The sequence below is a fragment of the Dermochelys coriacea genome, chromosome 9 (assembly GCF_009764565.3).
Source record: "Dermochelys coriacea isolate rDerCor1 chromosome 9, rDerCor1.pri.v4, whole genome shotgun sequence".
NCBI classification, from domain to species: domain Eukaryota; kingdom Metazoa; phylum Chordata; order Testudines; family Dermochelyidae; genus Dermochelys; species Dermochelys coriacea.
The window spans coordinates 13,756,638-13,769,684 of NC_050076.1; the positions used below are offsets into that span (position 1 = coordinate 13,756,638).

Consider the following 13,047-nt stretch of genomic DNA (forward strand, 5'->3'; position numbering starts at 1 on the left):
CAACATCCCCTCACAGAAAAAAACAAATTATTGTTTTCCTTTAAGGATGTACTGTAGTGGAACTGGTTAAATGGTCAAATTAAAAATGGGATTTATTAAAACTGGAGAGGAAAAAATCTTTAAAAAAAGATATACACTAAAACTCCAGGATTTGTGCTTGTTTTCCTGAGGATAGGTACCAATCATCTTTCCTCAGGAAAACAAGCAATCCTTTTAGGCAGGCAGCATGTCAGGGAAATTGGCCTCTAGTCTCAGGGGCGAAAGGGAAGGAGACACATTTTTTGCAAGAGTTTTGTTAAAAATTTGCCCCCCTCCTTTTCTTTCTTTTTAAACTAGCTCTCGTTTCAGATATCTTACATCATCCTCCCATTTTGTTTCCCTCACCTTCCTAGTTTCCAAGGATTCCCAGTGTTTGACCTGCAGCAAACACTGAAAATAAGCATTTTAGGTCGTCAGAACAGTGATATCTTGCATTAGTTATTTATTTATTTAGTGCGTGTGTATTTTGAGTATTCAACTAAAATATTGCTTGTGGTCTCTGAGACCCTCTGGCAAAGCTAGCATGGAAAGTCCTGTTTAGGAGTAGAAAAGTGACACAAGTTGTGCTGCTGTGTTGAGAAGATGAAAAGGTGCTTTCATGACATGGATACTTGCCATGGGTCCACAATATTTCATATTTCTATATGGCAAAACCAGAATAGCCATTTCTCCATTCCCTTTTAAAAACAGGTTTATAAACCCTGAATTCCAAATTTCAGTTCCAGTTTCTAACAAGCCTATTCTCAAAGGACCCTGTTTCTGATGAACGATTACATATAAACTACAGTATTTACAATTCTCTTTGTCTCTTGCTGGACTTTTAAAGCACTTTTTCCAACCTACCTCTGTTAGAAAGAACCTAATATGAATGGACAATTTCTGCAAGAGGAGACAATTTCCAGAAAAACAGAACTCACTCCCTTTAAGCTGATGTACCTATAAATATCTGGCCTTTTCAGCAACTACTGGAAGCAATATTAATATTATTTATAAGAGGATCATTCTTCTCTTTAAAGTGAGTACCATGGAAGTGTCCTAAGCAGATGGCAAATTGAGAGCACTCATGGGAACAGACGAAAGATCTATCTGGCTTTTCCATCCTTCAGGATATACTTGACATGAACTAACAATTCTGGCTAGTGCTTGGAAGCAAGACTTCACATCATTTTTTTTTTAAATGTCACCACCAGTATGGCATTTATGTTAATTAAAAATTATATCACTGTAAAAAAAATACAGGTTCCCTTTATTGTCTTGTTTTGTTTAACATTTTGTGCATCAAAGAAGAATGCAGAAATCTATAACTTTTTAGACAAAATATTGCCCTTGCTATAAGAAAGCATGTTGGGTGAGAAGAAGCTGGCTCCTGGAAGGAAAGAGTGAATCCTAGCCTTGCTCAGGATTCCTTAGCTACATGAATGATGAGAGAGGTTGGAAAAAAAGTCCTATATAATGCACCTACTGCTACCATAGACATAATTATAGAGGACTGAGGACTGACCTCCAATATTTCCAAGAGTAGGCTGGTGCTTGGGGCAGAGTGGGAGAAGAGAGAGATTTCATTTGCATTCCAGCACAGGGAAGCATTTTGTTTCTATTATTATCTATATTACAATTGCACTTAGGACCCCCATCAAGAATAAGGGACCTGTTATGCTGGCAAGTAACAAAGAAGGCAGTCCCTGCCTCAGAGAGCTTACCACCTAGGCATTAGACAAGCTAAAACAGGTGGACAAAACAGACAGACAATCAGAATGGGGTAAGGTAGGAAGACAAAGTAACAAAACAAACAGTGTTTATCAGAAACACAGAATGCCTCCTGAACTTAATGCCTGAGATATATGATTTAAAACTTCAAACTTTCTGAGAGGAGCTGGATCCAGTTTTCATGGAAGCAAGACTGCAAATCTCACTATGGAGAATTTGCTGTCTATTAACATGACACCACTTGTATTTTTTTTTCAAACATCTCTTTAAAGCTTTATAACAAAACAATCCTTGATAGGTCCCCGGAACACTTGTAATCATACCTATGGTTCTGTATACGATATTCAGTCAAAAAAGGCCCCCTTTTTTCCTGAGGTCGGGGAAGAGTCATCTTATATGTCAGTAATCAGTCAGACCTGCCTGGAATCCACAAACCCTGGACAAAAGAATACCCTTTCTTTTCTCTGTTCCAGAATTTTTGCTTCTGATGTACGCTGGGATCCAGAAGTAGAAGGTGCCCAGGAAAGCTAAATCAAACTTTTGAGTCAGATTCGGGTCCATTCTTATTAGCAGGAACGTTACCCTTTGACCGGGGATGTGATTCCCAGATCAATGAGACATACTCACAGTACGCTACCTCTCATTGAGCTAGTGTGCCAATAATAGAATATAGCTGTGGCAGCGTGACCAGCAGGCTGGGCTATCCAGCCCAGTTATGTGCCTAGGGTCTCAGACAGGTAAATAATGGGGATAGCTAGCTCCTCCTGCCACTTGTGATGTGGCAGCTACATTCTATGCATGTAGGTCTCCTTCAGCTAGGAATCACCCCCTGAGGTTAAAGCCTAGAAACACCCTTAGATTAACTGGTTCACCTTTCACTGATAATAGCATCTTATTCCTTCAGCATAGAACTGTGCTTGGCTACAGAAATTTACAATAGGAATAAACAAGTAATTGACTATCAGAGTTCCTTCCTTAGCTCTTTCCCACACATGAGTATGCAAAACAGAAAAATTGGGCACTGAAATACATGGGTGGCTTGGTTACCTTCAGAATGTCCACTCTTACTGCTCAACTCCTGTGAAGTGAAAAAATACCATGTCTTAATATCATCCCCTTAAGTACAAGAAGGCAGTGTTCCCAGATATGATGCCACTGCTTCAGTCAATCTGCAGCTTCTGATTCTCTTATATAACAATAAATCAAGATAATGGGAAAAAAGAATAAGGTACCAGCTGAGAACTGGTAGGAATATGGGTGGCAAAGTCTACGTATTCCCATTAATCTATTCAGTATGAAATATATCCTGGGAAAAGCAACTAAAATGCAGGACCTAGAGCTGGGTGAAAGAGTGATTTTTCAGTTTGGTGGCTGAACCAAGAAATTTTGTTTTGTATCTGACAATTTTTGTTTTAATTTCTTGCTGAAACAAAATGTTTTATTTCCATTGGGGAGAGGTGTTTAAAACATTTTTAGTTAGTTTTGGAAATGCTGAAATGAATCATTTCAGCATTTCCTATTTTTTTAATTTTTGTTTTAAACCAACACCATTCACCAAAATCAACCCAAATCCACATTTTTAACCAAAAATCTATTTGCATGAAAAATTTGCCCGGCTCTAGTAGGTGTTTCATTCAATAGAGATTTTACTGTGTATTGTAATGAACACGTTCCTCAAAATATTTCCATTTCATTTCCAATTATATTGAATTCTGTAAAACTTTGAGCAATTATAGAAAGGTCATAAGACCAATTTCTGAAATTCGTTAAACCAGGGTAAGTGTGGAATAATTCCATTGACTTCTTCCTAGCTACAATGGTGTAAGAGTTCAGAATTTGACCTATTCACTTTACACACTGCTGATTATAGGAGCAGTAATTGTTTCCCTCTGTGCAAAATGTTACTGCTGGTAAATTTACAAGTTTAAATGTCATTTGATAAACAGCTTTTAAAGATCATAAAAGGAAGAGGAAAATGTGAATTGTACTAATGAATAGGAAATAAATTACTTTAAAGCCGCCAAGAAGTGGAAAAGCTGAAGGGCATGCAAGTGTAGTGAAACTCAGTATAATGAACTCTTGAGGGCTTTCCATGGAGCTAGTATAGAACTGTAGGTTATCCTTTCTGCCCACTGTTTAATCTGTATGGTAAGTATTTAAGTCTGGTTAGTGTGTTTACTTGATTGAAAACAGCCACTGAATAACAAAGATTACAGTGAAGATGTTTTCTTTATGTAGCACATAATAGTCTAGTTGCTAGTGGGCTGTAAGACTTCGATCTAATCTCAGTTGTTGAGGGTAATGTGGGTAGTATTGTTGGCTTCTGATACACACGAGGTCAGAGTAGATGGTCTAGTGGTCCCTCTGGCCTTAAACTCTATGACTATGTGTCAGTATTCACTCAGAAGGATCTCATTGTGAAAGTAAGTAAAAGCAACCAACATAAATGGAAGAACTGTATCATCTGAGAAGTTGAGCTGTAAGGAAAATCTCATATCTCTAACCTCTGTTGCCAGTTGCTGAAGAGAAGGCGATGCTACAGGATGCAAGCTTGAGTTGCCTCTTACTGGGTTATGGAGGCTAACATAAGCCACAACATTTCTCTGGAGAACTTTCTTGAGATCCTACAACACAAGCATAGCAATGTTTATTAATACGTATGATTATAATTAATGCTTGCTTTCTTACTTTAGTTCCTTTAAGGGACAAATACATCCTATGTTTTTCCTCCACTACAATCCCCTAAGTATTATTTAATTTCATTTTCCTATATCATCATTTTTAAAACTTCAAAGGATATTTGAGTTTTATTTCTCTACATCAAGTTATAATTCCATTTCCCACATCATCTGAACAAAATGCAAACAGGCCCTTGAGGAATTAAGAATGACTATAGCTGCAAAGCCGAGTGAAAATATTACATACTGTGAAACAGCAAGAAGGGCTTTTAAACTTGCACCTGACAGAAGCCAAACTTCAAAAGTAATCGTTATCATACAGTTAAATGCATTTGAATTTTCAGACCAGGAGCCCAAATTCAGATTTGAATTGCATAATTTATCCAGTGTTGTCATTTGACTACATTTTAAACAAGGGAAGTAGTATATATGAATCACTTCAATTTTTTTTTTTTAAAAGATCCTCTTTGCTTTCTCAATAATGAGCTGCTCTTTGCATGAAGTGGCTTTTTATATTGATCAGAAGCGGGGGGTAGCCCCATTACATCTGTTGTAAAGCTGACTTGAAGTGGAACTAAACAAATTTTGCTTCCACTCAGTCACACGGATTCTTTCAACTTCCTTTTTTTTCTCCCCTCTTGTTTTTGAAGAATCATCATGTTGGAAGGATGGGGTTTTTAAAAGTGCTAGCTGCTTCCAACAAATGATAAGCGATTAAACCTTTATCTATTATTCTAATTCAGCAGCCAGGAACTTTGCTGCAGGCTTCTTCTTTTCAATCGATCAACTGAAATCCATTGGAATCTTATTTAAGTTGGATAGCATGTCTGACAAGTTATTTTCATAGAGTTGCTGTTGATTTAACATTCTGTTGAAGCTAACAGCTCAAGAATTGTGCATGTCAAATTGAATCCAACTTTTAAACACACCTGGGTGATAACTGAAATAACTATTAGTCATGGGGACTCCAAAACATATATGTGATTAATGGCTTGTATGTATGGAAACTTCCTTCCCTCAAATGTTCAGCTACACCAGAAGGAGGACAGGAGACACTGAATGTGGTTTATTAAGTCTGCAACTTTATTTCTAAATGTCAGGGAATACCCAGCAGATAAAAGTATATTGTGCAGTTAATGCCATAATTATTTACATATAGTCGGGATGGCCTTCTGACAGGGCTGATCAAGCACCACTGAGATGCCAACATCTATTACTAAGATTAATGTGATCGAACCCAATTGCTACATATGTACTTGGGAAAAATCTGATAGTAACAGGCATTCTGTCATGGAGCCCAGCATTGCACTCAACTACCTGTGAGCCCAAAGACAACATAAAGGCATATGTTGATACTTACAGACCAGTGTCAGAAAAGAGAATATACCAGCTACAAAAAGCAACCCTGAGAGACATGCAACTGCAGGAAGTTCTAAGTTACATTAGGGGTGGCTAAACCAGTATGTGAAGAGACAGGAGACTGCTTTGCGGTGCCTGGACAATTAAGAAAGTCAAATGGACTTATGATTAAAGGCAATTGCATCATAATTCCAAATGAAATGAGAGGAGGAATCCTAAATCTCATCCCCATGAAGGGCATCAAGGATGCACTAAATTCCATGAATGGGCCAACCAGTCAGTGTGGGTGGCCAGGCATCAGCAATGATTTAAAACAAAGTATCTGCATCTGAACACTGCAGAACTGACAGACCAACAGAAACTTTAACACCACTACCTCAAACAGACAGACCTTGGAAGAGAGTAGCGGCAGATTTATGTGAATTCAGAGAACATAATTACCTGGTCATTGTGGACTTTTTCCCCATGTATATAGGAATAACGTACTTGAAAGATGTAACATGTTGCAGTGTTATCAAGAAACTGAAGTAAGCTTTTTTGCTCACATCAGTGACGATCAAAGGACCACAATTCACTGCAGCAGAATTTAACTCATTCTGAATGAAATATGATTTTGACCATATTACTAGCAGCCCACATTACCCACAAGTAAATGGAGAGTCTGACGGAGCTGTACAGATAGCAAAGAAAATCTTACAACAGGAAGATCCATTCCTTGCCCTTCTGAGTTACAGATCAACACTAAAGCAGTTACTGGATGTAGTCCAACTCAACTCCTGATGGGATAACAACTCAGAAGGACTGTTCCAACTTTGGAAAAGAATCTATCTCCAAAGTGGCCAACATAGAGAGAGTAGCCAAATCGGTTAAAAAAGCTAAACATTTTTACAACAGATGTCAATCAGTTAGAGAACTGCCAGTTAAGAACTTTGTGACTGTGTTCATGTCAAACTGGATGGAAAAAAGGAATGGACAACCTCAGCTGTTGTAAAGAAAAGGAATTCAGCACTCAGTTCATATGTGGTCAAGGCTGACAGTGGAGAGTTCAAAAGAAACTGTTGACATCTACATTTTTTTCCTCAGAGAGAACAATCAACAGAACAAACTGTACAAGTGGCAGATGCAGAACAAGAAAATGATGACTCAAAAATTCTGGACCAGAATCACAACCAGTGATGGAAACTAATGGACTGCCAGATGACTGAGTTGTTATGCATGTGGGTCATTAATAGATAATATGCAATTAGCCAATGACCAGACTGTCTGTCATAGTGATTACTATAGTACATGGCCCACAGATTGTTGTGATTAATAGCAAGTTGTATTGGGAAACTCTAAACAGGCTCAGATATGTAAAACATAGGTGAAGCCTCCAAGTCTGAAAAACAGATGGAAATTTCTCAAGCATAGGCTCTCTTCACAAAACCCACAGTAATTTGTTTCTAAAAAGCCATTCTTGAGCTATTTTTACCACTTCCAGATCTACTTCTGGATGAAATTGCATATGTGTGTGCGCGCGCATGCGTGCACACACACACACACACACTCTCTCTCTCTCCAGGCTTTGCACAGAGATACAGTACTCAAGAGGGAGTTGGATGAGGGATTGGAGAGCATGGTAGTTTCCATACATAAAAGCCATTAATCACATACACATTTTAGTGTTCCCGTAGTTAGTAGCTCTTTCAATTATCACGCATTTGTGTTTAAAAGTTAGATTCAATCTGACACACAATTTCCTTGGGCTCTTAGGTTCAATGGAATGGCAAATCAACTTGATGAAGATAACTTATCAAACAACGCTATCCAGCTTAAATAAGATTCCAGTGGATTTCACTTGATTGATTAAGAAGGAGACGCCCATAGAATGTTCCTGGCTGCTGAATTAAACACACACACACACACACACACACACACACACACAAGATATACAGGCATGAAATATACATTTATATTTTACATAAATAAAATGATTCTCTATCTTATTTGGTTTCAGCTTTAGTTTGGCGTGAAGGTTCAGGTCCCTTTTTATTTCCTACTATTCAAACCTCCCCAATCATAGTCACAATATGTCAGTCATTTATCCCAATATCACCTTATTTTGATGTTGCTCATTTTTGGAAAGAATAGCATTGAAAGTGACATTTTGGACTACAGCATGTAGTGTGACTTATATACAGAGACATCCACCTTCAAATACCATTGTGGGGAACCATTCTCCCCTCAGAATCATAAATTCCCCCTTTATCCTCCTGTTTTTCTAATCAATGTGGTTTTGAAGCTGTCTGATCTATGAGTATTTATGCAATTAGTTAAATGCCCTATCAGTAGTCTTTTTCCCAGTAAAAATATAATTCTCCTAATCATTTTCCACGGTAAAACAAATGTCATCTCACTAGCTAACCAGGGTGCAGCTTTGATGGGGCTAGGAGAGAGAGGGAGGAAAAATCTCAGCCAGAAGCATCTTTTATGGTTCCAATAGGATCATGAGTTAAAAGGGTCCAATTTGAGGTCCATGCAACTAAGTAGGCTGGATAGACACTGACATGAGTACAGCACTGCATACTGGGGCAATATGTTTACCTGGGTCTCATGCGGCATGCAGCTCCCCCCTCCAGCATGGAGGAGGGGAACAGTTTGGAATCTTGATTTCCAGTCAAGGTCCCTGGGCAGGCCTGAGGTGTAGAACAGGCATGGTTTCCATACTCAATATCAGGCTTATAGTCCACCTGGGCTATTGGTGCCAGTTGAGTTCTGCACAGGAACAACCCTGCCAGGTCATTTGGACTGTTTATCCCAGTTAAATAATAGTTTTTAATAGAGCCGTTGCTTCCACATATAGTGTCTGCTTTTCACAGTTTCCATAGCTACATCATCAAATGTTTACCTCTGCCCATTCATATGAGCCAATGTTGCCAAATGATGTTCCACCCCATGAGCAGAAAACTATGGTCCGATCAGGCCTCCAGCCTCTCTTAACTTTTAGCATCAAGGCTTGTATAAATGCTGTGATGACAGCAGTGCTACTGGCCCATTCTTGTCCACTGTAACCATATACACTGTTGTGGTGGCTACCAACTATGACATATCTATCTGAAAAGAAAAACACCAACAAACATTTCAGTTAGACTTTAACAGAAAAATAATTCCAAAAATAAAGGACATATTGTGCCCATACTTGGTGTCACTGATACAGATATTCAAGCTTGCATGATCATAACAAGATAATATAAAACTCTCTCTACTTTACCTACACCACCATCCTAATATAAGTACACATGGTCCAATACAGAAACCAAATCAAGATGTTCACATGCTTTAAATGAGAAACCCGTGATATTATTTAGTTATTTATTTGGATTTATACTAACGTATAATGAAGAGTATCCATCCAATGCTCTGGACATACCTGACAATCTTAAAACAACTCTAATGGAATTAATTTAAAATTTTATGACAAAACAGTTTTTCATTGGAAAATGTGGATTTGATGAAACTGAAATGTTTCATGAGAACATACTGATTTCATCAACATTTTCTATGAAAAATTATAAAAGCACTACATATCAATGTTATTTGGATTGTATGATAATAGTCAAAATTAAGCACTTCAGCCTTACTGAAATGAAACATTTTGACAAAGTCATTTCAATATTTCTGAATTCTTTTTTTTTTAATTTTGTTTTACAGGAAATTTAGAAATTTTTGCTTTTTGTTCTGAGTCAGACAAAGGGCATTTCAAAACATCAGAATTTCCTATGGAATAGAAATTTGAGTTTTGGCCAGCTCTAGATACTAACAAACAAACAGGCCCATCAATTATGACCCTTGTTGTACTTTTATTCCTTTTCCCAATCTTCACTTCTTGCATCATGTCTACTATTTAGACTTCAACAGAATCCTAAAAAACACTAGGTGTCAGGTTGATTCTAGAGAGCAAAAGGGGGTTGGAGTTTTTTGAGTCCTTTATTTTATCCATTCTTTTTGTCAATATGCTGAAGTGCAACAGGATATGTGTAAATTGTTCACACGTTAAATTGCCTATGAAATTAAATACTATACATTCCTTGGGGATATTTGCTGTGATTAATACCTACAAACCCTTGAATTTGACATGCACTCTCTAATTATAAAACTCCTCTCCACCAAAGTGGGTTTTTACCAGAGTTTTGGTCAATGTAATACTCAGGGATTGTTTAAGTAGAATACAATAATGCTGTATCATGTTTTACTGGAAAGGTTGCTGCAATGTATCTGCAACATAAACACTTTTTAATCACGCAGCTGTTTGTTTCTGTTTTTAAACAAATATAAAAATGAAAATCTATTTGTAAAGGCAACTATTTCTAAGTTTCACTGGGTGGTACTGACAATCATTAAAACAAAACTGTACAGCTTGTCAGCAAAAATTAAATCTAAGCATACATAATTGAATATAATGAGCAATATAACTAATGTAATTAGATTTCTGTATTGTGTCAGGAAAAAATGTATTTAATATAATGCAATGGCAATGGGAAGACCTAACACTTTAATGCAGCAAGAGGATATCATCCCTCAAGTGGAGACAGGGCATTCATGGATGTAAATTTCACCTCTTGTATTCCTTAAGGACCCAAAAGTGCCTGCAGGAACCACTGCTATAACAGAGGGATTAGTTGGGATGCAAAGACTATCTTTCACCTCTTCTCTGATTGGTCTATGCAAGGAAGGGATAGCAGAAAGATAGAAAGAGACCTCACAGGAGATGACAGAGAATCAGTAGGTGGTTGAGAAAGCTGCCAAATGCCATCTTCGCTCCAGGAAGTTCCTGCAAATGGAGAGGAGCATGGACAGCAGCAGATGGCTTTTTTGAAGCAACTCACCTGCCCACACCACTCTCACCTGAACATGCACAGAAGCCCTCAGAGGCAGCTGGCTGCAGGAGCAGCACCTGAGGGATAGCAGTCACCCATACAGCAGAGTAGCAGATAGGCAGCAGCAGCAGCTTCTCTTGCCAATCACCTGCTGGAGTAGGCAAGGAAACTGAGAGAGCATGATAAGAGGAAAGAGAAGTAAGAACTGTGGGTCCCGAATGGAGTAGGAAGAACCACCAAGTACTGTGGAGAGTTAGAATTTAGGCAGGATAGGCAAGGACTGGTCAGCACAGAAAAGGTGAAGTACAGGTGACTTCATACAGTGTTTTCCTAGGTCAGTTACACTTCCCTTTTGTACAGTGGCAGACCACTTACTGTTTGCAGTCTATAAAGCTTACATACATTTGATTGCTTTTTTAAATTCCCCACAACGACTAACAAATAAGCTACACATTTATTCTTTCCCTTATTCCTTTAACTTTACGGCTGGATTTCAAATGCTCTGGGAGAGTTTTTAAACTCTGTCTATAATACTTATCAAACTAAAAATCAAAACAGATGGCTTGAGAATTGGAAGCCTTTATGGAGTAAAATCCATCCCTGATGTAGCTCCTTGGTCTTCAATGTAATTACACCAGGGATAAATTTGGCTGTCCCTTTTTATTCATAGGAGCACCAGGGAGAATAGTGTGCACACACAAAACTAAAAAGAACCACATCAAAATGTCAAAGTAACAAATGTACCAGGAAAACATCAAGTAGGGAGGGAAACAGCTACAATACCAACTAGGAATCCCATTGATTTCAGTGTGATTACATGATCTTAAAATTAGGATGTGCTTAAGTACCTGCATATATTATCATTAAGTTTCACGTGTGCTATGCAAAAAATTGAAGTTGATTCAAGTATTACAAGATGCACTGTGGAAAGTTGATATTAGGGGTGAATACATGCTTTTTTTTTCTTATTTGTTGTCCTATTTCTAATTTGCATTTTAGTTGGTAGACAGATTTTTTCTAAACATGCCCTTTTCTACTGTTCAAGTTTAGTTTTTTTCCCAAGAGAGCCATTTGCAAATATGCAGCAGATTAGAACATCAATTAAAATTTCTTGTGGAATAAAACCTCTAACCAAAATTAAATACTCAGATAGTAATTGTTCTCAATTCTTTATAAAATGGACTTAGTTCTGGTGAAAGGTGCTGAATTGAGCTTGCTGAAAGCTGCAGCCATTATTTCACTGACAGACAAGATAATGAAAGCTTTCCCTATTACTCCACCTCAGTGCCTCAAACCTGACCTTGATGGACCACCTCTCGTGACAGAGTAGTTAAATCAGCAATCTCTCTACATAGACTGCCAACAAGAGTGCTAACCTGGGGAATTCTGATGATGGTTTGGGGAATGATTTCATTTGTCCATTAGGAATTGGACTGAGACCACCAATGCTCTGCCACATGCTGGTAAACAGCCATCAGACAATAACAGCTTTCACTACCTGCTGAAGTGGCCCTCCCTCCTTTCAGCCAAAGAGTTCTCATGGGGAGATTCTACACATGTTCTACTCATGCTGATTTTGATGACCTCCTTTTACTATTATTATTTATTCGCTGTATTACCAAAGTGCATATGATGTTCCATGATCACACTCTTTACTACTAGTATTAGAGCCGAGTGAGATTTTGTGAGCTGAGTGTGTTTTGATGTCACAGTTACTATTAGGGCCTGATTCTGCCACCCTTATTCATGTTGAACAGTATCTTATTCCGAGAGTGATATCAATGGGAATACACATGGTAATAGGCTACTACTTAACATAAACAAGGTTGCAGAACTGGGTCTTAAATTTTATTAAAGGTAAAACTGCAAAGGTTTGCATGTCCCTAATATCCACTATAAACACAGTAGGTTCTAGGTCCTGGACTACATGGCTAAAGATTGTTGTATGTCTTATTTTCTATTAGCAATCTGCTCACAATCGAGCCACAGTACAATCCACTGCTACATATCCAAATTACACACAGTGAGATTCTTGCATTCAATTACTTTTTTAAAAAAATAATTCATTCAATTTTCAAATGGATTGGCCAGTAACATAAGAAAAACTGTAGACTTCCAGTATTTTGAGTGATGTACTGCACCTGCTTCCTGCAATACTAGTCATGTATAATTAAAAATATAATGCAATAGTCCACACTTAAGAAGAATTAAGCCTTTGCTAAGGTCAGATAGACTGCTTACATAGAACAAGCCAAACAAAGTAGTTTCTAGAATTTGAAATACTAAGACATTTACTTAACATAAATGACAAAACAGTAATATCATGAATGTTTATAAAGATAATTATTGTTTATTGGGCAAAAACATGCTCATTGTACTGGTACCATCTCTCCTTGCCTTTTAACCAA

General features: G+C 37.7%; 1 protein-coding gene across 1 annotated transcript in view; it reads right to left on the reverse strand.

The window, feature by feature from the left end:
• The window catches only part of NAALADL2 (N-acetylated alpha-linked acidic dipeptidase like 2), a 901,987-nt gene that overhangs the window by 219,778 nt on the left and 669,162 nt on the right, over positions 1-13,047 (reverse strand). Inside the window, exons 10-11 of the mRNA XM_043492184.1 lie at positions 8,671-8,876; positions 4,251-4,370 (exon numbers count right to left, since the gene is read on the reverse strand). Coding sequence (XP_043348119.1) covers positions 4,251-4,370; positions 8,671-8,876 — 326 coding nt within the window. The remainder of the gene's footprint in view (positions 1-4,250; positions 4,371-8,670; positions 8,877-13,047) is intronic.